The 24,605-nt window shown below is 42.6% G+C and overlaps 1 protein-coding gene across 3 annotated transcripts in view; it reads right to left on the reverse strand.

Annotated features, from left to right (window-relative positions):
- Positions 1-2,022, reverse strand: part of LOC135874010 (LIM zinc-binding domain-containing Nebulette) — a 411,833-nt gene extending 409,811 nt beyond the window's left edge. For all 3 annotated transcript variants that reach the window (XM_065398686.1, XM_065398685.1, XM_065398684.1), the window contains exons 1-2: positions 1,954-2,022; positions 459-553 (exon numbers count right to left, since the gene is read on the reverse strand). In XM_065398686.1, coding sequence (XP_065254758.1) covers positions 459-553; positions 1,954-2,022 — 164 coding nt within the window. The remainder of the gene's footprint in view (positions 1-458; positions 554-1,953) is intronic.
- Between the last annotated feature and the right edge of the window lie 22,583 nt (positions 2,023-24,605).

The raw sequence follows: 24,605 nt of genomic DNA on the forward strand, positions 1-24,605 counted from the left end.
AGGTGTTGTTTGAACAACAGAAATAAGGATTTTTACAAAAAAATAAATTGTACAGTTCCCCAGTAAAATTCTTACCAGAAGTGAAAATTTTTGTATCTAAAATACTGATTATAGACCTAAACATGCACTGAGCTCCGTGTGAGGGAATCTCTCTATCCTTCCAGATTCCCAGTGAAATTAATGGGGCTCAGCACTGGGGTCTAACCACACTCATTGCAGAATGGGGGTTTTATGCAGAAATTTGATATAACAGCATATACATTAAAACAGTAAATAGACATGGTGATCTTTATTAAAGCAAAAGATACATTGATGCTTAGGACTGCACTGCCACACCTATGTAATACAATTAACCAACTTTTTAAAGCAATACAATTCATGTTTGTGCTCTGATAATCTCCCCAACCAGCTATTTTCTCAAATGCATTTCTGCAAGACTTGACATTTATAATACTTACGCATTGCAATATGGTTTCTTTTCATATCCTTTGTAGTTGTTCATGTTTAAAGCCATTTTGCAGACCTCACAATGGAAACATCCTTTATGCCAGTACTGCAAATAAATTTAAATTATAGTTAATTAAAATATGTTTGAAGTTACATTAAGTATTTAAATACAATTTAAGTCAATATTTTTGCAAATTAGGAGAGGATTTTTACCACTACGATGTTTAATAAGTATTTCTGTAAATTAAAGATTTATGCAACTGTAAGCACTTCTGAAACAACTCCAAATACCATAAATTCTCTAGTAAAGTGAATGCCAAGATCACAGCAGCTTAACCTTAGTGGAATTATTTAAAGGACACCTGAAGCAGAATTTTTCACATTTTGATTAATACAACATCAATAAAAATGTTTTCTAAAAATACTACATGGATAAAACCACTAATTAATATGGTTGCTGGTATACTAAATATAAACTACATTTAATACACAGTATAGTATTTTCATCTAACAGCCACTACTCCCTTTCCAGCATGTGTGGGGGTGTCAATCTGGAGCACCCGTCACAGTCTTGATGCTTGTACAGTTATGAAATGATCAGGCTTCATGATAACTAATATTAAACTGGAATAATATCAAGGGAAAGGTCATCTCTCTTGCCCTGGTGTGGTTTAATGATCAGTCACAGCAGAATAGTTGCATGATATGCTGTTGAAGCATCTCAAAGCTGCGTCAACCTGGGAAGAAATCTGCTATAGCTCATAGGGGTTTCACCTTTGAATATAACTTCCTTTAGGGAAAGAGAGAAAAAAAGGACTCTATTATCTATTCTCTAAAACATTGTCCTGTTATAGGCATTAGATTAAGGGCTGTTGTCTGAAACAGTCATAAAACCCTGTTGTGCTTGACTGGTGAATGGGCATTTGAATCTTGATCTCAATTCTGGGCTCCCTAGCATGTATTCATAGCAATGCGTCAGCAGCGGCAGTGCTATGACATGCTAATTACTATCTGCCTATTTCCTTGCGATTAGAAGAGGAGCAGATTCCAGCGCAGTGACAGGCAGAGGTGCGGTACTTTATTTGCAACCTGCAGGTATTTTACACTCCCCCTGTTTTGTTTTGTTTTTTAAGCCACATCAGTTAGATCCCTGCAGCAACAGCCGAGCTCCCAGGAAGAAAGAGATACTCTTGCACCGCTTCTCCAAGGCGACTGCCCCCCTCCCCCTAGTGACTAAACATTAACCCTTCCAAACAGCTCCCCCCAGCATGGACGCCTGCTTTAGGAGGCGGTTTGCTGTTTTTCACTCATTTCAGACGACGTACTTAATCCAGCAGGCAAAATGGTGATACTTGGGGAGGGAGGAAGGGAGCACATCCCAGTGACACCCTCATGGTCACCATCCTCAGCCCCACGCTCACCCATCTATCACCTCCTCCCTTGTCCCCATCCCCCCACACGCCTGTCCTCCCCAGTGCCCCGTCCCCTCGGCGGGGCGCCCAGCACCTTATCCAGGCAGTTGACTTTTTCCGTGGGATAGACGACTTTGCCACAGCGGGCGCACTGGGGGTTCATTTTTCAGGCTCCTCGCGAGCGGCGGCGGCGGCTCTGCAACTGGCCCCGGCGGTGGAAGCAGCTCTCGGGAGCCGCTGTGGCATCCCCGCCCCGCGCGGGCGAGAGGGCAGCCGAGCCGGGCGTCCTCAGCTCAGGGGCGGCGGGCGGGCGAGAAGGTCATCGGCGGAGGCGCTGCTCCAGCTGACTGCAGCGCGGCAGCATGTGCGAGTGGGAGGGAGGGGAGCCCGTGTCCCCTGCCTGCCTGCCTCCCTCCACCCTCCTCCTCCGCTCGGTGCCTGCGCTCTGGGCTCCCCGCGCCGACGGGCTGGGTGACTCACGCTGCTCACCGCTCCCGGCGCCCTTCGCCGCGCAGGAACAAGCCAAACCCACCAACGCGCCGCAGCGAGCCAGCCCAGGCGGCGGAGCTCAGCCGGGGCGCCCCCGCGCGGCGTGGGCAGCGACCGCGGCATCTCCGTAGCGGGGCGCTGCCTGCCTGAGGCAACCTGCTGGGCGGCCGGAGAGACCGCGGGTGACAGGGACACTCCGCTGCCAGCACAATGGTCAAAGAGCCTCAACCCCGGCTGGGAAATGATAGCTGGGCCTGTGGCCCTCGCACGCGCCTCAAACACACCTGCCTCCGCCCAGGGGAAAGGCTGAACGCGCGGCTGCTTGTTGGCATTTCATAGTAATACCCAGGGTTGCCAATCCTCCAGGATTGTCCTGGAGTCTCCAGGAATTAAATATGCCATCCGAGGAAACCTCCAGGAATGCATCCAACCAGAATTGGCACCCCGAGACATACTTTGTATTTCCATAACCCCATTTATGGGGCAACTCAGGGCATTTTACAAAAACTAAGACCCAGAGCCTGAAGTCAGAGCCTGGCCAATGGTGCCTTGAGTCTGTGTGGGTGAAGCTGCAGGATCCGGGCACTCATTATACTGTGACCATCTCCAGTGTATCTAACCACCTGACGGGTTGGGCAGAGGACAGAAATTCCCTTTGGCAAAGGATTTTGAAATTGGGAAATATGGCTTTGTTTTGAACTGGAACAGAACTCAAACATTTGAAAATGCTCCTCAAGGGAAAATTTTGGGGAGGATGGAATCATTTTGGATCAGTTCACTCACACTGGTGTGATTGCAACTTTATTTTATATTATAATTTAAATACAGTACAAAAAAGGGAAACAAAGTCATTTCAAAATGAAAAAAATTAAATGTTTCCTTCCCAAAAATGTGGAAATGGGACATTTTGGCACTGTCAGAACTTTTGGTTTTTCTCCAAAATGAAATTTTGGCAAAATTGACACAATTTTGTGAAGCATTTTGATAGAACTGCATTTTCTGACAGAAAATGGTTCTGTCAAAGATTTTCCAACCAACTTTACACTTGACAAAAGTATGTCAAGCTGTATCAGAATCAACACATAGACTTGGGTTTCCTCTTCCCTCGAGCCAGGAATTTCTCTTCACTATCTTATACCTCCCACCCTTTCTGGCCTGACTTTGCTGGGCCTTACTCAGGCTGAGTAGTACTTATGCAGACCATTAGTCCCATCAAGTACTCACATATGTAAGTACTACTCAGCCTGAGTGAGACTAGCAGAATCAGACTCTCTGAGAGTAGGCTTTAGTGATTTATTTTAATCCAGACATTATTAGTGTTTGGGGAATGTTATGGCAAAAGTCTTGCATTTTTGCCTTGAACACAGTCCTCTTTAACAAATTGGTATGCAAACCATCCCAACGGGAGCACTTTATCCACTGACATACAACCATTTCTGGGGTGAAGTACTACAACTCTTCAACAGTACACAGCAACACTCCACCACTTGGTGACAAGAAGTGAAGATGAAGTACATTTACAGTGGAATTTTATTAGGTAGTCAGAATGAAATCAGCTAAACTAGAACTTGGCTATAACTCCTGGTTTAACAGCCCAACTCTTATAAAAGGGGACATGGGATCTTTAATACAAAAAATTACATTCACCCCCATCAATTGTTTTCAAGCATGGGAAGTACTGCCAAACAAATTAAGTAAAATTCAGTTTAGAACAGTATACAATAGATACTTACCAATTATGAGGTCACCAATATCATACACCACAAGTGGTAATGATATTGGGTTTCTATCTCCTCTAGCTGTAAATATTTTAAACCCAGTAAAGTAAGAAATGTACAGATGGTGTTTCTGCAGAGAAAAAAAGAGTTGTAGAAAATTGTGTAGATGAATACCATCTCTTCTAACTTTCTTGGTGCAATAGAAGATGGTAAACTATAGCACAACTAGTGCACCAGTCCTGAAATCTGATCTGTAGGTAATGATACTGCCAATCCCAAAAATTCAAGAATCAAAATTTCTTTTAATTGAACAAATTCTCATCTATAAAATAGGTAAATTATAATTACCTCTCCTAAGGTAGAGGCATGAGGCCTGCACAGATACATTAACAGCAGTCAGTGGAACAGCTAGGGCTCTTAGCCAGGATGGGCAGGAATGGTGTCCCTAGCCTCTGTTTGCCAGAAGCTGGGAATGAGCGACAGGGGGTGGATCACTTGATGATTACCTGTTCTGTTCATTCCCTCTGGCGCACCTAGCACTGGCCACTGTCGGAAGACAGGATACTGGGCCAGATGGATCTTTGGTCTGACCCAGTAGGGCCATTCTTATGTTTTTAGGTCTTCTGGCTTGCAATTCAGTGCATGTTCCCTTAGGTGACACGGCATTGCATGGAGAAAGGTCCCCTGCAAAAATCATGAAGGCAGGAGTTGTGAAGAGCTCCTACAGCCCAGGTCTTACTGTAGTAAGTTTGCAAAAATCGGCAACAGTGTACACTTTTCTGCCTGCACTGAGTCCCATGGAACGCAATGGGGCTGTGTTTGGGCATAAGGACCTGCCCTTGTAGATCACACTTGAGGATGGGGCCTATGTTTGCTACCTGGAACGTGGCTGCTTTTCTGCTGGGGCAGGCAGCAGTTCTCTCAAGTTAAGGCCATTACTGACTTTTTTCAGGGCTTGGAAAAATGATTTTTTCATTAATTCTTGCAGATTTTAATCATGGTTTCTGAAAGTGAGCTGAACGTGGTTTGTCCTGACTTACATGTGCAATTAAACTGTTCTGCACTACTTCAGCTGCACTCACTGTCATCCTTGGGTAATTTTCCTACTATAGAAAGCCTATAGAGGTGGTGGTCTACAAAACATCAGTAGATTAAATACTCAAGAGATTCTAGTCTAAAAGATTATTGTAAAAACTGACATTGGATTTATTGGTAGCGATACTGAGTTTCTGTCTCATCTTTCACTGATCTTCAGATCAAATATGCTCCTTTTACAAGTAAAAGGTTGGGACTACTTGCTGAGTAAGGTACTACACTCAACGTAAGGAGAGCAGAATCAGCCTGTTAGGCTTGGATATTGGCTAAAGTACATAACAAGTATTTTATAATGTGTGGAGAGGAAGGATAGTCTTGCAGCCAGATTAAGGCCCTGGACAGGGAATATGAGGTGGAGCCTTTAGGTATTACTATAATACTGATAATAAATAATAATGTTGGAAAAGACTTTGTTGAAAGCTGTGGCTATACTTAACTATGTGGAGAGGAGAAAAAATGAAACTCAGATCAGTGGGCACAGGAAGAGCCAGTCCGTTTTTCTCCCCCTCTGTCTGAGTTTACTTTTAACCACATAAAAAAGAAACTCCACACAGTTACATTTCCAATAGAAACAATACAACTTTGACATGATTCTGCTTAAGGCTGTCTGGGGTGCTGTTATGGAAACGTGCATTTAAGTTGTCTACTGGGAAAGCATCCACCCTTAGTATAGATCATATACTAGGGTCAGAGGAAATATGTTTCCAACTTTGGTTCTAGACAAGCTAAGCCTAGAGGCTCTATGTTTTCATAGGTAAACAGCAACAAAAATAACACAGTGTAGAAACCATTATTTTCTGTAATATGATTCCAACAGTATGAATCTATAGAAAAATCTTGATAGATGGTTTTATAGATTGGTAACATTGCTTTCTATTTAACTCTTGAGATAGAGCAAGGAAATTCTAAAAGTGGTCAGCCAATCAAAATTTATCACAGGGCCTGATTCTGCCACTTGAGTATTATGCAAAGTGGACATTATAGTTAGCAACAAGAATAACCTTAGCATAGCATGTGAAGAAGTACTAATGGGCAGCCAATCATGTACAGTCAGCAAGCACAACAATAAACAAATATAAAAATCACATCCTAGCAGAACTTGGCACATGCCTCTATAGTACAGAATTGACTGGCAGGAGACACCAACATTTTTCAGAGCAACAATTATAAAGGGACAATTCCATTATTTTAGGTATGAAGGAGTGAGAATTTCCTGTTGCTCATGGGTCTCTCCTTTTCCACTTTCAGGAACACTTGACTAAAATATTCTCCTCAGATTCCAACACAAAACTAAGAGAGATTTGGTCTTTACCTCTGACTGCAGGGATAAAGTAACTGAATTATGACCTAGTAAGGAATAGCCTTGGTCACCTGGAGCACCACCTTATTAAAGCAGAGGATTGTTAATACTCAGCTCACTTGTCTTGTGCACTGTTGGCTGAACCTGAAATGGCCCATTTACAAATTTGTGAGCATAAGGCATATTCAAAAACTCTTGTAGGTCAAATCCCAATGTGTGTGCCTCAAGCAGCAGATGGGCACAGATTTGCTTTTCCAAAGGAGTGGCTGGACATGCGTAAAGTACATGCACACCAATGCTTGGGTGCACACAAACAAGTGGGACAGCTGGCATAGGCTCAGGGATAGCCATACAAAGATTGTTTTCAGAATTGTGCAAAGGATACTGTGTTTTTGGCAAGGACAGCCCAAGGGCATAGGTAGAGTGGGCCTCCAGCCAGGAAGCTATATCCACATGCCTTTTGCCTGGCACATTATGTTTTACGCAGCCCAAACTATGCAACAGCAATTAGCATAACGTTCACTAGCATATGCTAAGGTGAGAGATAGGGGTGCTTATACAACCTTTATATTAAGCCTAAATGGCATGTAGTTTTAGAACTCATAGGGAATGAGCAGTGTGAGCAGGTGCACTCATAGTATAAACAAATGTATCTGCTATCACCACATAAAAACAGCCATACTGGCTCAGGTCAATGGTCCATCTAGCCCAGTATCCTGTTTTCCGACAGTGGCCAATGCCAGGTGCTTCAGAGGGAATGAACAGAACGGGTAATCATCAAATGATCCATCCCCTGTCGCCCATTCCCAGCTTCTGGCAAACAGAGGCTAGGGATACTTCAGAGCACAGTTGTGCATCCCTGCCCATTTATAGTCTTGACCTTCATAGCATCCTCTGGTAAAGAGTTCACAGGGTGACTGTGCATTGTGTGAAGAAAAGCTTCCTTTTGTTTGTTTTAAACCTGCTGCTTATTCATTTCTTTTGGTGACTCTTGTGTTATGAGAAGGAGTAAATAACACTTCCTTATTTACTTTCTCCATACCCGTCATTATTTTATAGACCTCTATTATATCCCCTCTTAGTCATCTCTTTTCAAAGATGAAAAGTCTCAGTCTTATTACTCTCTCCTCATATGGAAGCTGTTCCATACCCCTAATCATTTTGTTGCCCTTTTCTGTACCTTTTCCAATAGATCGTTTTTGAGATGGGGCGACCAAATCTGCACACAGTATTCAAGATGTGGGCATACCATGGATTTATATAGAGGCAATATGATATTTTCTGTCTTATTATCTATCCCTTTCCTAATGATTCCCAACATTCTGTTAGCTTTTTTGCCTGCCACTGCACATTGAGTGGATGTGCTCAGAGAACTACTCACAATGACTCCAAGATCTTTGAGTGGTAGCAGCTAATTTAGACCCCATCATTGTATATGTATAGTTGGGATTCTGTTTTCCAATGTGCATTATTTTACATTTATCAACATAGAATTTCATCTGCCACTTTATTGCCCACTCACCCAGTTTTGTGAGATCCTTTTGTACCTCTTCTCAGTCTGCTTTGGACTTAACAATCTTGAGTAGTTTTATATTATCTGCAAATTTTTTCACCTCACTGTTTACCCCATTTCCCAGATCATTTATGAGTATGTTGAATAGGACTGGTCCCAGTACAGACCCTGGGTAATACCACTATTTGCCTCTCTCCATTCTGAAAACTGACCATTTATTCCTACTCTTTGTTTCCTATCTTTTGACCAGTTACTGATCCATGAGAGGACCTTTCCTCTTATCTCATGACTGCTTACGAGCCTTTGGTGAGGGACTTTGTCAAAGGCTTTCTGAAAATCTAAGTAAACTATATCCACTGGCTCCCTCTCGTCCACATGCTTCTTGACACCCTCAAAATTCTAGTAGATTGGTAAGGCATGATTTACTTTTACAAAAAAAACATGTTGACTCTTCCCCATCAAATCGTGTTCATCTATAGTTTTAACCAATTTGCCTGGTACTGAAGTTAGGCTTACCGGCCTGTAATTGCCAGGATCACCTCTGGAGCCTTTTTAAAAAATTGGCATCACATTAGCTGTCCTCCAGTCATCTGGTACAGAAGCGGATTTAAATGATAGGTTACATACCACAGTTAGTAGTTCTGCAATTTCACATTTGAGTTCCTTCAGAACTCCTGGGAGAATACCATCTGGTCTTGGTGACTTATTACTGTTTAGTTTATCAATTTGTTCCAAAACCTCCTCTAATGACACCTCAATATGGGACAGTTCCTCAGATTTGTCACCTAAAAAGAACGGCTCAGGTTTGGGAATCTCCCTCACATCCTCAGCCATAAAGACCGATGCAAAGAATTCATTTAATTTCTCTGCAATGGCCTGATCTTCCTTAAGTGCTCCTTTAACATCTTGGCCCCACTGGTTATTTAGCAGGCTTCCTGCTTCTGATGTGCCTAAAAAAAAATTGCTGTTACTTTTTGAGTCTTTGGCTAGTTGCTCTTCAAATTCTTTTCTGGCCTGCGTCATTATATTTTTCTGTCTTCTGGTAACTGTGCCTTGTTGTGGTGGCATTGCTTGTGTGTTCTAACGATCCCCAGAGTCTTTGTCAGCGAGTTTTTTTTTCCTCCTGGTAGGTTCAACCATGCCAGATTGATCTGTGTGGGAGAGGCCAGACAAAACAGACACCCTGGTCCTCCAGGTTGGGGGTTAGGCACAGAGCTAACAACCCTGTCCTGTAAAAAACAACATACGTTACAGAAACGGCAATGGAGAAATTGGCCGTTACAGTGTATGATAGCTTTCAGGAATCAATGCCAGTGGTGAGAGCCAAAAGGAAGTCACTGGCATGAAGACTGAAGTGCTCAACACCAAGACAAAAACTGAACTTGGTTTTTGTAATGTATGGACAATGTACGAAACAAGGAAGCTAGCTCAGGTCACAGCAGAGATGAAACGTTACAGCTTACACATCCTGGGTGTCAGTGAGAGCAGATGGACAGGATCAGGAAGCTTAACAGCAGCCTCGGGAGAAACTTTGCTGTATTCTGGATGGGATGATGGACAACACCGTGAAGGTGTTGCCATCCTTTTGAAGAAAGGAGTGGAGCATTCCCTGCTTGAATGGAAGTCCATCAGCAGCAGACTTATAAGAGCCAGACTGAAAGGGAAACCACAATAATATCACCCTGATTCAGTGTTATGCTCTGACAAATGACAGTGATGAAAAAGTAAAGGACAAATTCTACCTTACATTACAGGCGGAGTTAGAGAGAGTACCACGCCACAACCTATCACCGTGGGAGACCTGAATGCCAAGGTCGGTAAGGACAACACAAACAATGACAGAGCAATGGGAAGACATGGGTGTGGCACCATTAATGAAAACAGAGAGAGGCTTGTTGATCTCTGCAATATAAATGACCTAGTCATCGGTGGAACCCTATTTCAACATTGTGAAATTCACAAGCTGACATGGTATTCTCCAAACGGCAGAGATAAGAACCAGATTGACCATATGATGATCAATGGCAAATGGCAACACTCACTGACAGATGTAAAAGTGAGAAGGGGTTAAGATATTGGCAGCGACCACCACCTTGTGACAGCCTCCATCAAGCTACAACTGAGAAGTGTGAGTCCACCAAGCAAGGGACATAGACATTATGACATTGACAAGCTAAAGTCCCCTGAAATACAGAAAGCCTTCGTTCTGCAGTTAAAGAACAGGTTTCAGGCACTTGCAGACCTTTATGAAGAGGAGGGGAATGCAGATGAGCAGATCAACAAGAAGTGGGACTAAGTAACAGGAATTTATAAACAGAGCAGTGAAGCCTGCCTAGGCTACAGGCAGAAGTGAAGGAAGGAGTGGATTACACTCAGCATATGGAACACCATAGAAACCAGACGAGCCCTGAAGAAAAAAAGTTTTAGACACAAAATCCCAGAAGCTCAAGGCAGGGCCGGCTCCAGGGTTTTTGCCGCCCCAAGCGGCGGGGGGGGGGGGGGAAGGAAAGGCGCGATCGCGATCAGCGGCAGCTCCACCGCGCCGCTTTCTTCTTCGGCGGCAATTCGGCGGCAGATCCTTTCCTTGGAGAGGGACCGAGGGATCCACCGCCAAATTGCCGCCAAAGAGCCTGACGTGCCGCCCCTTCCCCTTGGCCGCCCCAAGCACCTGCTTGCTGGGCTGGTGCCTGGAGCCAGCCCTGGCTCAAGGACAAATACCGCAAGCAGTATAGCAAGGCACACCGGGAGATCAAACACCTTGTGAGAGCAGACAAACGACATTATATTGATAATCTGGCAACACAAGCAGAGGATGCAGCTTCCGTGATGAACAAGGAACTGTCTACAAAATGACATGGCTTATCGGCGGTAAATGGCAGACACCAACAAACCCTCATCAAGGACAAACAAGGCCACCTACTAACAGAAAAAGAATAAAAAATGCTCTGGACAGAGCATTTCAAAGAATTGCTGAACAGGAAGCTACGGGAAGAGGAAGCAAACATCCAGGAGGCAGAAGAAGATCTCGATATCAACACAGACACCCCAACTAAGGAAGAGATCATCCAAGCCATCAAATCCTTAAAAAATGTGAAAGCTCCTGGCAAGGATAAATTGAATGCAGAATTGTTCAAGGTAAATCCTGAGCTAGCAACATCTATCCCGGCCCCTCTCTTTACATCAGTCTGGGAAAGGGGAAAGTGCCAGATGAGTGGACCAATAGGGCTATAGTGAAGATACCAAAGAAAGGAACTCTCTGCAATTGTAATAACTGGTGTAGTATCACACTTTTATCTGGGCCAAGCAAAGTATTGTGTAAGATCGTAGTCCAGTGTATATCAAAGGCAGTTGATAGCGTTCTCAGAAAAGAGCAAGCTGGTTTTCAGAAAGGGTGGGGATGCACAGACCAGATCTTCACTCTACGAAACGTAATAGAACAATGCTTAGAATGGCAATGGCAACTCTACATAAACTTCATATACTGAGAAGGCTTTTGATAGCATTCACAGGACCAACCTATGGCGCATTCTGCGGGCATATGGAATCACTCTCTGTATAATCAACATCATCAAAAACTTCTATTTCAACTTTACATGCAGTGTTGATCACAGTAAGCTCAGTTTTGAAGTAAAAAACAGGAGTACGTCAGGGGTGTGTCATGTCTGCAATCCTCTTCAGCATTGCCATCAACTGGGTAATGCAGCATACAACAGAAGACATGCCAAGAGGCATTAAATGGACACCCTTCTCATCCCTTGAAGACCTGGACTTCGCAGATGGTCTCGCACTCCTATCACATAGCCAACACCATATACAAGAAAAAACAACTGGACTCAACATATTCAGCCAGCAAATTGGACTGAAAATCAACTGCAATAAGACAGGTACATGACCTTTAATATTGCCTCACCATCACCAGTACAGATAGAGGATTATGCTTTCACCAATGTAGAAACATTCACATACTTTGGCAGCACCATCAGCCAGGACAGTGGAACAAGCCAGGACATCCGGAACAAAATCAATAAAACCAGGAACACCTTCAGTAGCTTAAATACAGTCTGGAAATCAAAATACAACACCAAAACCAAACTCAAGATTTATCAGAGCTGCATACTTTCAGCATTACTTTATAGTACAGAATGCTGGGGAATGAGAAAGTCTGACATGTCCAAACTGTCTTCATTCCATATAACCTGCCTCAGAAAAATTCTCCGTATCTTTTGGCCCAGAACAATCTCAAAACAAGATCTATTGACACAGTGCAGCCAAGAGGATATGAGCACCATCATTGCCAGGAAGCGTTGGAGACGGATTGGCCACGTGCTTCGGTTGGAAACTGATTCCATCACCAGAGTAGCAATAAGATGGACACCTGAAGGCAAGCGAAAACAAGGCCACCCAAAAACAACATGGCGAAGAGCTGTGGAAGCCGAGCTGAAAAACCTGGGGCACAGCCGGGGAAACCATTGAAAAGCTTGTCAGAAACAGACAGGAGTGGAGGAGCTTTGTCACTGCCCTAAACGCCAGAGGCATAATGGGAATATGATGATGAATTATATTTTTACACTTGACTTGCCAGAGTTTATGCTCCTTCCTATTTTCCTCAATAGGATTTAACTTCCATATTTTAAAGGATGCCTTTTTGCCTCTCACTTCTTTTACTTTGTTGTTTAGCCACGGTGGCACTTTTTTGGTTCTCTTACTATGTTTTTCAATGTGGGGTATACATTTAAATTGAGCCTCTATTATGGTGTTTTTTATAAGTTTCCATGAATCTTGCAGGGATTTCACTTTTGGCACTTTACCTTTTAATTTCTGTTTAATTAACTCCCTCATTTTTGTGTAGTTCCCCTTTCTGAAATTAAATGCTACCGTTGTAGGCTGCTGTGGTGTTCCCCCTCCCTCTCCCCCTTCCCCTTCCGGGGATGTTAAATTGTATTATGTTATGGTCACTATTACCAAGCAGTTCAGCTATATTCACCTCTTGGGCCAGGTCTACACTAACCCCCCCACTTCGGACTAAGGTACGCAAATTCAGCTACGTTAATAACGTAGCTGAATTCGAAGTACCTTAGTCCGAAGTTACCGCGGTCCAGACGCGGCAGGAAGGCTCCCCCGTCGATGCTGCGTACTCCGCTCGCCGAGCTGGAGTACCAGCGTCGAAGGCGAGCACTTCCGGGATCGATCCGGGGCACTTCCGGGATCGATCCGGGATCGATTTATCGCGTCTTAACCAGACGCGATAAATCGAACTCAGAAAACCGATTGCTTACATCCGGACCCGGATGTAAGTGAAGACGTACCCTTGGACCAGATCCTGTGCTCCACTTTGGACTAAATCAAGAATTGCCTCTCCTCTTGTGGGTTCCAGGACTAGCTGCTCCAAGAAGCAGTCATTTAAGGTGTCAAGAACCTTTATCTCTGCATCCTATCCTGAGGTGATATATACCCAGTCAATATGAGGATAGTTGAAACCACCCATTATTGAGTTTTTTATTTTTATAACTTCTCTAATCTCCCTGAGCATTTCAAACTCATTATCACCATCCTGACCAGGTGGTCGTTAGTATATCCCTACTGCTATATTTTTATTATTCAAGCATGGAATTACTCTCCATAGAGATTCTATGGTACAGTTTGGTTCATTTAAGAATTTTACTTCATTTGACTCTATGCTTTTTTCACATATAGAGCCACTCCCCCACTATTCTTTCCTGATATATTTTGTACCCTGATATTACTGTGTCCCATTGATTATCCTCATTCCACCAAGTTTCTGTGATGCCTATTATATCAATATCCTCATTTAATACAAAGCACTCAAGTTCACCCATATTATTTAGATTTCTAGCATTTGTATATACGCACTTTAATAAATTGTCACTTTTTAGCTGTCTGCCATTATTTGGTGTAGTTGAATGGGACTTTCATTTGACTGTTTCTGATCAGATTCTATCTTCTCCTTCTTTGTAGGATATAGAGAATCTCCATTAATAGATCCTCCCCTAAGGGATTTCTCTGTCCGAACCACTTGCTCCTCCACACTTGACGGCTTTCCCCCAGTCTTTAGTTTAAAAACTGCTCTACGACCTTTATTTTAAGTGCCAGCAATCCGGTTCCCTTTTGGTTTAGATGGAGTCTATCCTTCCTCTATACGCTCCCCCTTTCCTAAAAGGTTCCCCAGTTCCTAATAAATCTAAATCCCTCCTCCCTACACCATCATTTCATCCACACTTTGAGATGCTGCATTTCTGCCTGTCTAACTTTTTATTTTTAACTGACCCTGTGCGTGGAACTGGAAGCATTTCAGCGAATGCTACCATGGAGGTCCTGGACTACAATCTCTTATCTAACAGCCTAAATTTGGCCTCCAGGACCTCTCTCCTATCCTTACTTATGTCATTGGTACCTACATGTACCACAACCTCCTCAGCACTACACATAAGTCTGTCTAGATGTCTCAAGAGATCTGCAACTTTCACACCTGGCAGGCAAGTCACCATGCAGTTCTGCTGGTCATCACAAACCCAGCTATCTATATTTCTAATGATCAAATCCCTCATTACAATTAGCTGTCTCATATTATGTTAGTCCCAATGTTTTAGCCCAACAACTGGTTCTGCATATGGATCTGTAGATGGGTACTGAGAGACTAAACCCTGACAAAGCTTGACAGTATTGGTGGCGGAAGTTAGTTGGGAATCTCTCCCCACACTATCTTTCTAATTGTCTGCAGCTCTGGAAGCCAGACTTATGCTACAAAGAGCACTACCATAACTAGGTGGCAGTGCTCTAGAAGCTACGTAGCTTGTTTTTAGTTAAATATATATTAATGCTCTTTAGCTGTTGCGGGCCCAATCCTGTGGTATGTAACCAAGCCAGAGTTATGGTTCTACAGCCTCATAAATTGAACAAACATTTTTATTTTCTGGATTTTCCATCCAAAAAAGTGTCACTGGAAAGTTTTTGACCAACTTCAGTTATAAGTAAGTTTCTCTCTGTCTCCCTTCACAGTCAGAATTAAGAAGCTCTGATGGTAGTTTTTAGGAAGGAAGGGAGGAGAGATGGATAAAAGGGAATAAGGATTAGGGGACAGAAAAAATATATATATAAAAATTCTCTTGAACATAAGAACATAAGAACATAAGAACATAAGAACATAAGAAAGGCCGTACTGGGTCAGACCAAAGGTCCATCTAGCCCAGTATCTGTCTACCGACAGTGGCCAATGCCAGGTGCCCCAGAGGGAGTGAACCTAACAGGCAATGATCAAGTGATCTCTCTCCTGCCATCCATCTCCATCCTCTGACGAACAGAGGCTAGGGACACCATTCTTACCCATCCTGGCTAATAGCCATTTATGGACTTAGCCACCATGAATTTATCCAGTCCCCTTTTAAACATTGTTATAGTCCTAGCCTTCACAACCTCCTCAGGTAAGGAGTTCCACAAGTTGACTGTGCGCTGCGTGAAGAAGAACTTCCTTTTATTTGTTTTAAACCTGCTGCCTATTAATTTCTTTTGGTGACCCCTAGTTCTTGTATTATGGGAATAAGTAAATAACTTTTCCTTATCCACTTTCTCAACATCACTCATGATTTTATATACCTCTATCATGTCCCCCCTTAGTCTTCTCTTTTCCAAACTGAAGAGTCCTAGCCTCTTTAATCTTTCCTCATATGGGACCCTCTCTAAACCCTTAATCATTTTAGTTGCTCTTTTCTGAACCTTTTCTAGTGCTAGAATATCTTTTTTGAGGTGAGGAAACCACATCTGTACACAGTATTCGAGATGTGGGCGAACCATGGATTTATATAAGGGCAATAATATATTCTCAGTCTTATTCTCTATCCCCTTTTTAATGATTCCTAACATCCTGTTTGCTTTTTTGACCGCCTCTGCACACTGCGTGGACATCTTTAGAGAACTATCCACGATGACGCCAAGATCTTTTTCCTGACTCGTTGTAGCTAAATTAGCCCCCATCATGTTGTATGTATAGTTGGGGTTATTTTTTCCAATGTGCATTACTTTACATTTATCCACATTAAATTTCATTTGCCATTTTGTTGCCCAATCACTTAGTTTTGTGAGATCTTTTTGAAGTTCTTCACAATCAGCTTTGGTCTTAACTATCTTGAGTAGTTTAGTATCATCTGCAAACTTTGCCACCTCACTGTTTACCCCTTTCTCCAGATCATTTATGAATAAATTGAATAGGATAGGTCCTAGGACTGACCCTTGGGGAACACCACTAGTTACCCCTCTCCATTCTGAGAATTTACCATTAATTCCTACCCTTTGTTCCCTGTCCTTTAACCAGTTCTCAATCCATGAAAGGACCTTCCCTTTTATCCCATGACAGCTTAATTTACGTAAGAGCCTTTGGTGAGGGACCTTGTCAAAGGCTTTCTGGAAATCTAAGTACACTATGTCCACCGGATCCCCCTTGTCCACATGTTTGTTGACCCCTTCAAAGAACTCTAATAGATTAGTAAGACACGATTTCCCTTTACAGAAACCATGTTGACTATTGCTCAAGAGTTTATGTTTTTCTATGTGTCTGACAATTTTGTTCTTTACTATTGTTTCAACTAATTTGCTCGGTACCGACGTTAGACTTACCGGTCTGTAATTGGATGATTGTAATTTTATCACCAAAGCTATGGATAAAAGGACAACAGTCATGTTACTCAGACTCCGTCAGTTGATCTATTTAGCTGCTTTGCCATCATCTTCAGAAATGGTAGTTAATCCAGATTCCTGCCTAATGATATAGTCAGTTCATAGTGATGGAACTCAATCTATAAAAAAATTTTTAAAGTTTTCTTTTTTTAAATGAGCTCCATGGTCAAACACAGGAAGGGTAGTGCTGCAATCAAATCAGATGAATGGCTTTACTGTTTAGAACATCAACAAGTGATGTGGCCAGTCAAGAGCAGATACAATATGCTTACTCCTCAGACTACATGGAAGTGCTCACAGAAGTGAAGATAACATGCTCTAATCTTCTAAAGAGAACCTACTGTACTAAAGAAATTCTGCCTCACTACCAAATACAACCTTAGGCCTCAGAGAAAGCCATGCTTCCAACCATCTTAGCAAGAGTTTGGAATTGTAGTCATTCACAAAAAGAGAAATTATGGACAAAAAAGGGTGAATAAAATTGCAGCCATTATAAAGAAGCAGGAGGTCATTTGTATATCTAAATCAAGGCGATTTAGTGAAAGGAGGAAAAAAATTAGTGTAAAAAAGCAGCCTTGGAAAAATAGGAGACAACCTGCCTTAACAGACCAGTCAGATACTGGAAGTAAAATGAGCAGTAGTCAGATGGAGCCTCAGGGGATCCAAAACAGTCTCATTAACAGACAAATCATTCCATAGATATATATGTTTATTGCATTTTAATGTTGTATAATGAGAATCTCGGTAATGACTATATGTCAAGATAGAAAAAAATACTGTTGCTGTCTCTTTCCAGGACCAAACACTGCGGAGAATGAGAGATACTGCCTTGACAATAAGAAGAGATGTCATTTCATCAGGGTGGAATTCACCCTAGTGCACAGGGGTGCTGGAACAATTTTTATGCTGGGAGTGCTGAGAGCCATTGAACTAAACTGAAAACCCTGTATATGATGGAAATCACTTCAAGCCAGGGGGTGTGGCAGCACCCCCAGCACCTCTAGTCCCAGTATCTATGCTAGTGACAGAACCCACAAAGAGAGCTGTAGGGACAGATGCTGCAACTGGAGCAAGACACGCATTAAGTTTAAGTCTAATTTTCACAGACTATTACATGCATGTATATCTTGGTGTGAACCAGGGGTGAGCTCTTTATGAACCCTGTACTACTTATATTAACATTTATTTCTTATATAGAACTTTACATTTCCAAAGCACCATACAAAAGATAAATCCTCACAACACCTTTGTGAGGTAGGTATACAAATACTATTCCCAATTTTTACAGATAACAAGACAGAGACACAAGAGTATTAGGGCCTAAGATTTCAGTTTTGGGTTCCTTTATTTCTGAATTCCCAAATTAGAGCCTGTTATCCTACAGGTGTTGATTACTTGCAATTTCTGTTGAGTAATGGGTGTGAAGCAGCTCTGAAAATCAGATTCCAAAATGGCCAATCAAAAATTAAAGCACACAAAATTAGCTTACACTTTTGAAAACTTAGGCCTATATGACTTGCCAATAGCCAGGGTTCAGATGAGTATCAGCCAGAATTAGTGTTGCCAACTTTCGCAATTTTATCACAAGTGTTGCAATATTGGATAGTTTTCTTAAAGTCCAAGCTCCACGTTTAAAGGAATTGTGAGAATCTCAATTTTCATTAAAAAAGGTTCTAGACCTCATAGTTGCAGAGGAAATCCTGAAAATGTGAGTTGGGTATACCCGAAAGGCTCAGAAAAGACAACGAAAAGGAAAAGAATCCAAAATCCATGTTTTGTTTGTTTGTTTTTAAATTTCATGATTTTAAGCCAATGCAATGATTTGGAGGAGGGGAGCGGGCTCAGAATTTTTCAGTGCTTGGGGGTTGGCAATACTAGAATTAGGACTTGGAAATCCTGGCATACTGTCCAGTGCTTAGTCTACTAGACAATGCTACCTCCTAGTCAAGGTTTTAAAATTGTCTTCCTTGTATTTCTGAATGTTTCTTTTGCATTCGGGAAATAACAGGAGAATCTTCCAGTGGCTAATTCCCACATATGTTAACCAAATTGCTTTGAACAGAGTGAAAAAATATCTTCACATTTCAGTAGTAGTGCTATGGTGCTAGTTGTTTAATTAAAAATTCTATTAGTTTTTTCCAATCAGTGCAATTATAGATAATTCTTAGTCATTTTTTTCCAAAATAAAGAGAGAGAGGCCCCAAAGCTGTTGAAAAGCCAAATAAATGAAGAAATGCAGCTCAAACATGTTACCATAGAAAGCATAGAGATGTAGGATTGGAAGAGACCTTGATAGGTCATCTAGGCCCATCCCCTTCACTCAGGCAGGACTATTATCTACCTGAGAAGTGTTTGTCAAACCTGTTCTTAAAAACTTCCAGTGACATTTCCAGAACCGCCCTAGGTAATTTGTCCATTGCTTCACTACCCTTACAGTTAGGAAGTTTTTCCTAATATCTAACCTAAATCTCCCTTGCTGAAATTTAAGCCCATTACTTCTTGTCCTGTCTTTAGTGGTTAAGGAGAACAATTTATCACCCTCCTCTTTATAACAACCTTTTACATACTTGAAGACTTTTATCATGTTCTCCCTCAGTCTTCTCTTCTCCAGACTAAACAAACCCAATTTTTTCAATTTTTCAATCTAAATCATGTTTTCTAGATTTTTAGTTATTTTTGTTGCTCTTCTCTGGGCTTTCTCCAATTTCTCAACATCTTTCTGGAATTGTGGTGCCCAGAACTGGACACAATACTTCACCTGAGGCCTTATTAGTGCTGAGCAGAGAGGAAGAAATACTTCTCATGTCTTGCTTAAAACACTCTTGCTAATACATCCCAGAATGATGTTCCTTTTTTTGCAACAGCATTACATTGTCGAATCATATTTAGTTTGCAATGCACTTTAACCCCCAGACCCTTTTCTGCAATACTCCTTCCTAGGCTGTCATTTCCCATTTTGTATTTTTGCAATTGATTATTCCTTCCTGTGTCGGGGTGCGACTCACCACTGTGGCGTCTCCTGCTGACTGTCTTGAGAATTAGCTCAGCGCCCTCTTCTGGTGGTGTCTCGCCCACCATCACCTCTGCTCCTAGACTCATGTCACCCCCCAGGACCATGGTGTCTTCTTCTGGCTGTGTCACACTCGGTTCTCCCCCATTCCGGGGGAATTGCAGTCAACTGTCCAGCCACTTCCTTAAGTGGCAGCCACAGCCAATTGTCTGCCTCCCATTTCTATCTCACCCTCAGTGCAAATGTATACATCTTTGCTATACAAGGCAACACCTCCTCCCTTTTTTCCTTGCCTGTCCTTCCTGAGCAAGCTATACCCTTCTATACCAATATTCCAGTCATGTGAATTAGCCCACCAAGTTTCGGTGATGCCAATTATGTCATAATTGTAATTATTCACTAGTATTTCTAGTTCTTCCTGTTTATTCCCCATGCTTCTATTAGTATACAGATATCTAAGATGTTCATTAGATTCCCTTCTATATTCCCTCTTGTCTCTGCTTTGTCCCTGCTGTGATTGCCCATGTTCCACCAGTTTCTGACCCTTCACCCAGGTCTCCATATTTTGGACTGACCTGTGGACTTTTGTCTCCTACCCCAGTTGAACCTAGTATAAAGCCTACATCACTAGGTTAGCCAGTCTGTATCCAGAGATATTCTTCCCTTCATTGATATATGGATCCCATCTCTGCTGAGCAGTCTTTCTTGGGACAGCGTCCTATGGTTGAGGGAGCCGAAACCCTCCCAGCAACACCATCCACACAGCCAAGCAATCACCTCCTGGATGTTTCTGTCTTTGCCGGGACCCCTACCCTTGATGGAATGGATCAATATGATAGCTGTAAATTCAGACACATTTTTTAAAAAGGTTTAGCTACCTAGGTGACAGAGGTAAATAAGACAAAGGGTCTGATCATTTTCCCATGATCTCTGTGCTAATCATCTCTTCCCAACAAGGAGGCGGGGGGAAGTCACCTTTGTAGCAGCAGCATCCCTGCTCTCAGGCCTGTAGAGTATGCATAGATGATAAATGGAGTGGAAGGAGAAAGGCTGGACAAGATCAGGGGACTTACATCTTCCCTGTGACACTGAGGTAAAACTGCTAAAAAGAAAACACAGCCGCTGTTTATAATAATTTAGTGGAACCCACTCCACCTGGGGAAACTAACTTCAACACATTAAGATGTACCTATGAGTGCTGCTGGCTGAGGAAATCCCTGGAACTACAGTGCCAGTGGAAGTAGATGCTGAGAAGGAGAGCAGCTGGGAGCCAAAAGCCAGTGCACAGATGGTCCTAAGGCTCCCTCTCACCCTCTTGGATTTGAGGGCCAGACTTGCTGCTTCTTCTATGGGAGAAGTGAGAAGTAGGGATACTCTCTCTTTCTCTCTCTCTCTCTCTCACACACACACACACACACGAACTGGAAGTGTACAATGAGAATATCACAGAGTTCTACTCTCTTCAGGCTCCAGCATCCTCTGATGAGCACTTTCATGAAAGAAATTATTGGACCCATAACTAGGGCTAATTTGTATACTCCATCTGAATGCAGCTCTCTCTCATGAGGTTTTATGAACCTTTTAAAGGGAACACATGATTGCTTTTTCCATTTAGTTTAAATGACTAATCATTTTCTAATGCAGTTGTATTTAGAGATAATGCATTTTTACAGCTGGACTATAACTTTTTTTGCATGGAAAATATTTTGTATTATTGTATAAAGTCTGTGATTGAATGTAATATTCATGAAAATGAAGCATTGACTTAAGTGAGATATATTGAATGCAGGGGTTGTGCAAGCTTCCCTGCAGAGCTGCGACGGCTGAGTACTGTAGCAAACACAGTTGTTTCACTGCAATCTCATCCTCCCCTGTTCCTCCCTGTATGGTTGTTTCATCATATGCTGAGATTGTATGTACAGTGCCTGGCACAGTAGGGCCCTGCTCCTTAACTGGGTCCTCTATGTGCTACTACAGTAATAATAAATAGCAATAGCTCTGTCAATATCTACTTAATCTTGACATGCTATTTTTATTTATTTTTGCCTTAGGTAGCACCTGTTAATGTCTAGGAAGTATGCCATAATTATTAAAAAACATACAGAGCTAAAAACTCAAGAGCAGCCCTGTCCTTCATAAAATCTCCGTTGCAAGCTAAATAAATTTAATCAATCAGATATAAAAAGAGTAGAAATAAAATCAGAATAGTATTTAGCCAAAAATTCAACTGAGCAAAAATGAATTATTCTAGACTGAGCCTAGATCCTTCATAATGCTGGATCATGTGGTGATTTTCTAAATATAATGTATATCTGTAGACATAACAAGTAGAGATTACTGTTAGCCCACTAAACATTTTCACTTCTGACCTTGGGAAGCATCACAACTAGCAGCTTAATTTTGGTCTAAAAAAAAGGAATGGTTAATAGTTTATCACTTAAGTACAATTTTCTAATATGTTAAAATATTTTTAAAGTGTGCAGTTTTAGTTTTTTGCACTGCCAGTTTCAGTAAATTGTCTTAAACTGTATCTTAGAGAAGAAAATTGCTCAGTGAAGCTTTGAGTGTTGCAATTATTTTATGCTGGGAAGCTCATTATTAATTTCTCCTTTGACCATTGAACCACGTGTAAGAAACAGTGCTCTCATAAAAGGTTCTTAAAGTTAAACAATAGCCAGTCAGCACTCTAGCACAGGAGCTGGCAACACATTGTGTGGAAAATCCAGCTCTGGGACCTCGCCTAGACTTCAAGCTCTTTTTGTTGGAAGCAGGGAGGGCCATTGTGACACGAACTTTTAAAGTCCTAAATTCAACCAAATTTTTAAAAAATTCTAATGATAAAAACCCCAACCGTTTTTACAGTAGAACCCCTATTTCATACTAAGACAGGAAAATGCACCACAACAAATATTTTTTGAAGTGTATAGAGTATACAAATACTGAAATTAAGAAAACACTGTGACTATTGCATCAAACAAGAATAAAATAGAACCTCCCTAATCAGTGCCTACATACTACCATGACTAACATTTTGTAAGAGACTGTTCCAAAACCCATTAAAGTCAATGAAAAGACTCCTACTGACTTCAGCGGGCATCGGATCAGGCCCTAAATACAATATATTAGACCACATCAAATAATCTGAACTAATAAAGAGGAGCCCCAATGTGAAGTGGTGAGATTTGTGGACTTTGTGAATACTGTGATTGGTAGGGTCACCAGCACCATTTGCAAACTCTGAGTGTCCTAGCCTTGTTTCAGGGCATTAATCAATCAGTGCCTAGAAGGTAGCATATATACTTTTACAATTTTAGAGCAGGTTTGCAGTTTAGCAAGGTTCTCCTGCATTGTTTACAAATGAAATCTTGTGCATCTACAAAAAAGAAAAAGTAAAACTAATCAGGGGCGGCGAGTTATATGGGCCTGTGGTGCCCGTGCTCCAGCAATATTCAGGGCACGAGGGCATGGCTCCACCAATGTTCGGGGCCGGGTTCCTCCCCCGGCCCCGCCTGCCGCCCCACGCACCTCCCCTGGAGCATCCCCCAGCCCTGCCTGCTGCCCTCGCGTGCCTCCCTTGGAACGTCCCTGCCTGCGCCCTGGGCAGCGGGCGGCTGCCCTGCCGCTCCGCACAGTGCTTCCTTACCGGCCACTGCCGCTGCTGGCTACAAAAGAGAGCAGCGCCGGGGGCAGGCTGAGGTGGTGGCTGTGCCACCGCCTGCAGCGGGAGGATGTGCACATGTGATGGCAGCCCACCCCCACACCCACCACAGGGGAGGTGAGGGGGCTTCCTGGACCTGAGAAAGGCCCTAGGAGCACATGCAGTGATAGTGGCGCGGGGTGAGTGTGCTGCCAGGAGGGAGGGGGGAGAGAGGGAAGCCCCTCCCCTCCTCCGGAGCTCGCTGCTGTTGGTGGGGAGAGGGCTGGGGGGGAGTCCTCCTCTCTGGCCCCAGCCCCAGGGCAGCCAGCCTGCACCTCAAACTCCGCATCCCTGGCCCCACCCCACAGCCCGCACCCCCAGCCAGAACCTTCACCCCCTGCCCCCCAACCCTCTGCCCCAGCCCTGAGCCCCCTCCTGCACACTGAACCCCTCATCCCCGGCCCCACCCTGAAGCCCTCACTTGCACACCCCAACCCTGTGCCCTAGCCCAGATCCCCCTCCCACACCCCAAACCCCTCATCCCCAGCCTCACCCCAGAGCCCTCACTCCCAGCCAGAGCCCTCATCCCCCCACCCCCCCCCCCACATTGTGCAATATAGGGAAACTGTTAAACGCTTACTGTTTCCAGTCCATTTTTACATTATTTTTTAAAATATATATCAGCTTACAAGGTGGGGGGGGGGGGGAGGCGGGACTTGGACCTGTTCTGGGCACCACCAAAAATTATTTAAAAATTGCCGCCCCTGAAACTAATTGTAAACAAAAATGAAACAACCTAGTCTGTGTTCATTGTTCAAGCTGAGTAAAATGTGAAAAGTAAACAAATAATAGTAAAAAGCAAAGTATATTTTTAAGTTGTTTAAATTCTAATAATCTCATGTTATTAGTAACACGGGTAAAGGACTGTTGTCATTTTTAAGAGACATTATTAGTTTATGCAACAATGTCCTTTTAAAGATTTTTTGTGCCATATATTGGTGTGATCTGTTTCTTCCTGTTCTTTAGTCTGAACAAAATTATTTTCAGCTGGGCCACCTCTATAGTCTCCTGAACATCTTTCCTTTTCAATCCATCAGATAGCACGCAACACATTTGGCTCACTAAAGTTTGCCTATTAGAAGTCCACTATTTTGCATTGCTTCTTATGCTTCAATATTTCTGAAAATGTTTGTTTTTATTCAGTAAGGGATCACAAACCTACTTTTGGAAGAAAAGATAAATTAGAATCCAACAGTAATCATAATGACAAGAAAGCAATGCAGCAGGAAAACTATC

The sequence above is a fragment of the Emys orbicularis genome, chromosome 2 (assembly GCF_028017835.1).
Source record: "Emys orbicularis isolate rEmyOrb1 chromosome 2, rEmyOrb1.hap1, whole genome shotgun sequence".
Taxonomy (NCBI): domain Eukaryota; kingdom Metazoa; phylum Chordata; order Testudines; family Emydidae; genus Emys; species Emys orbicularis.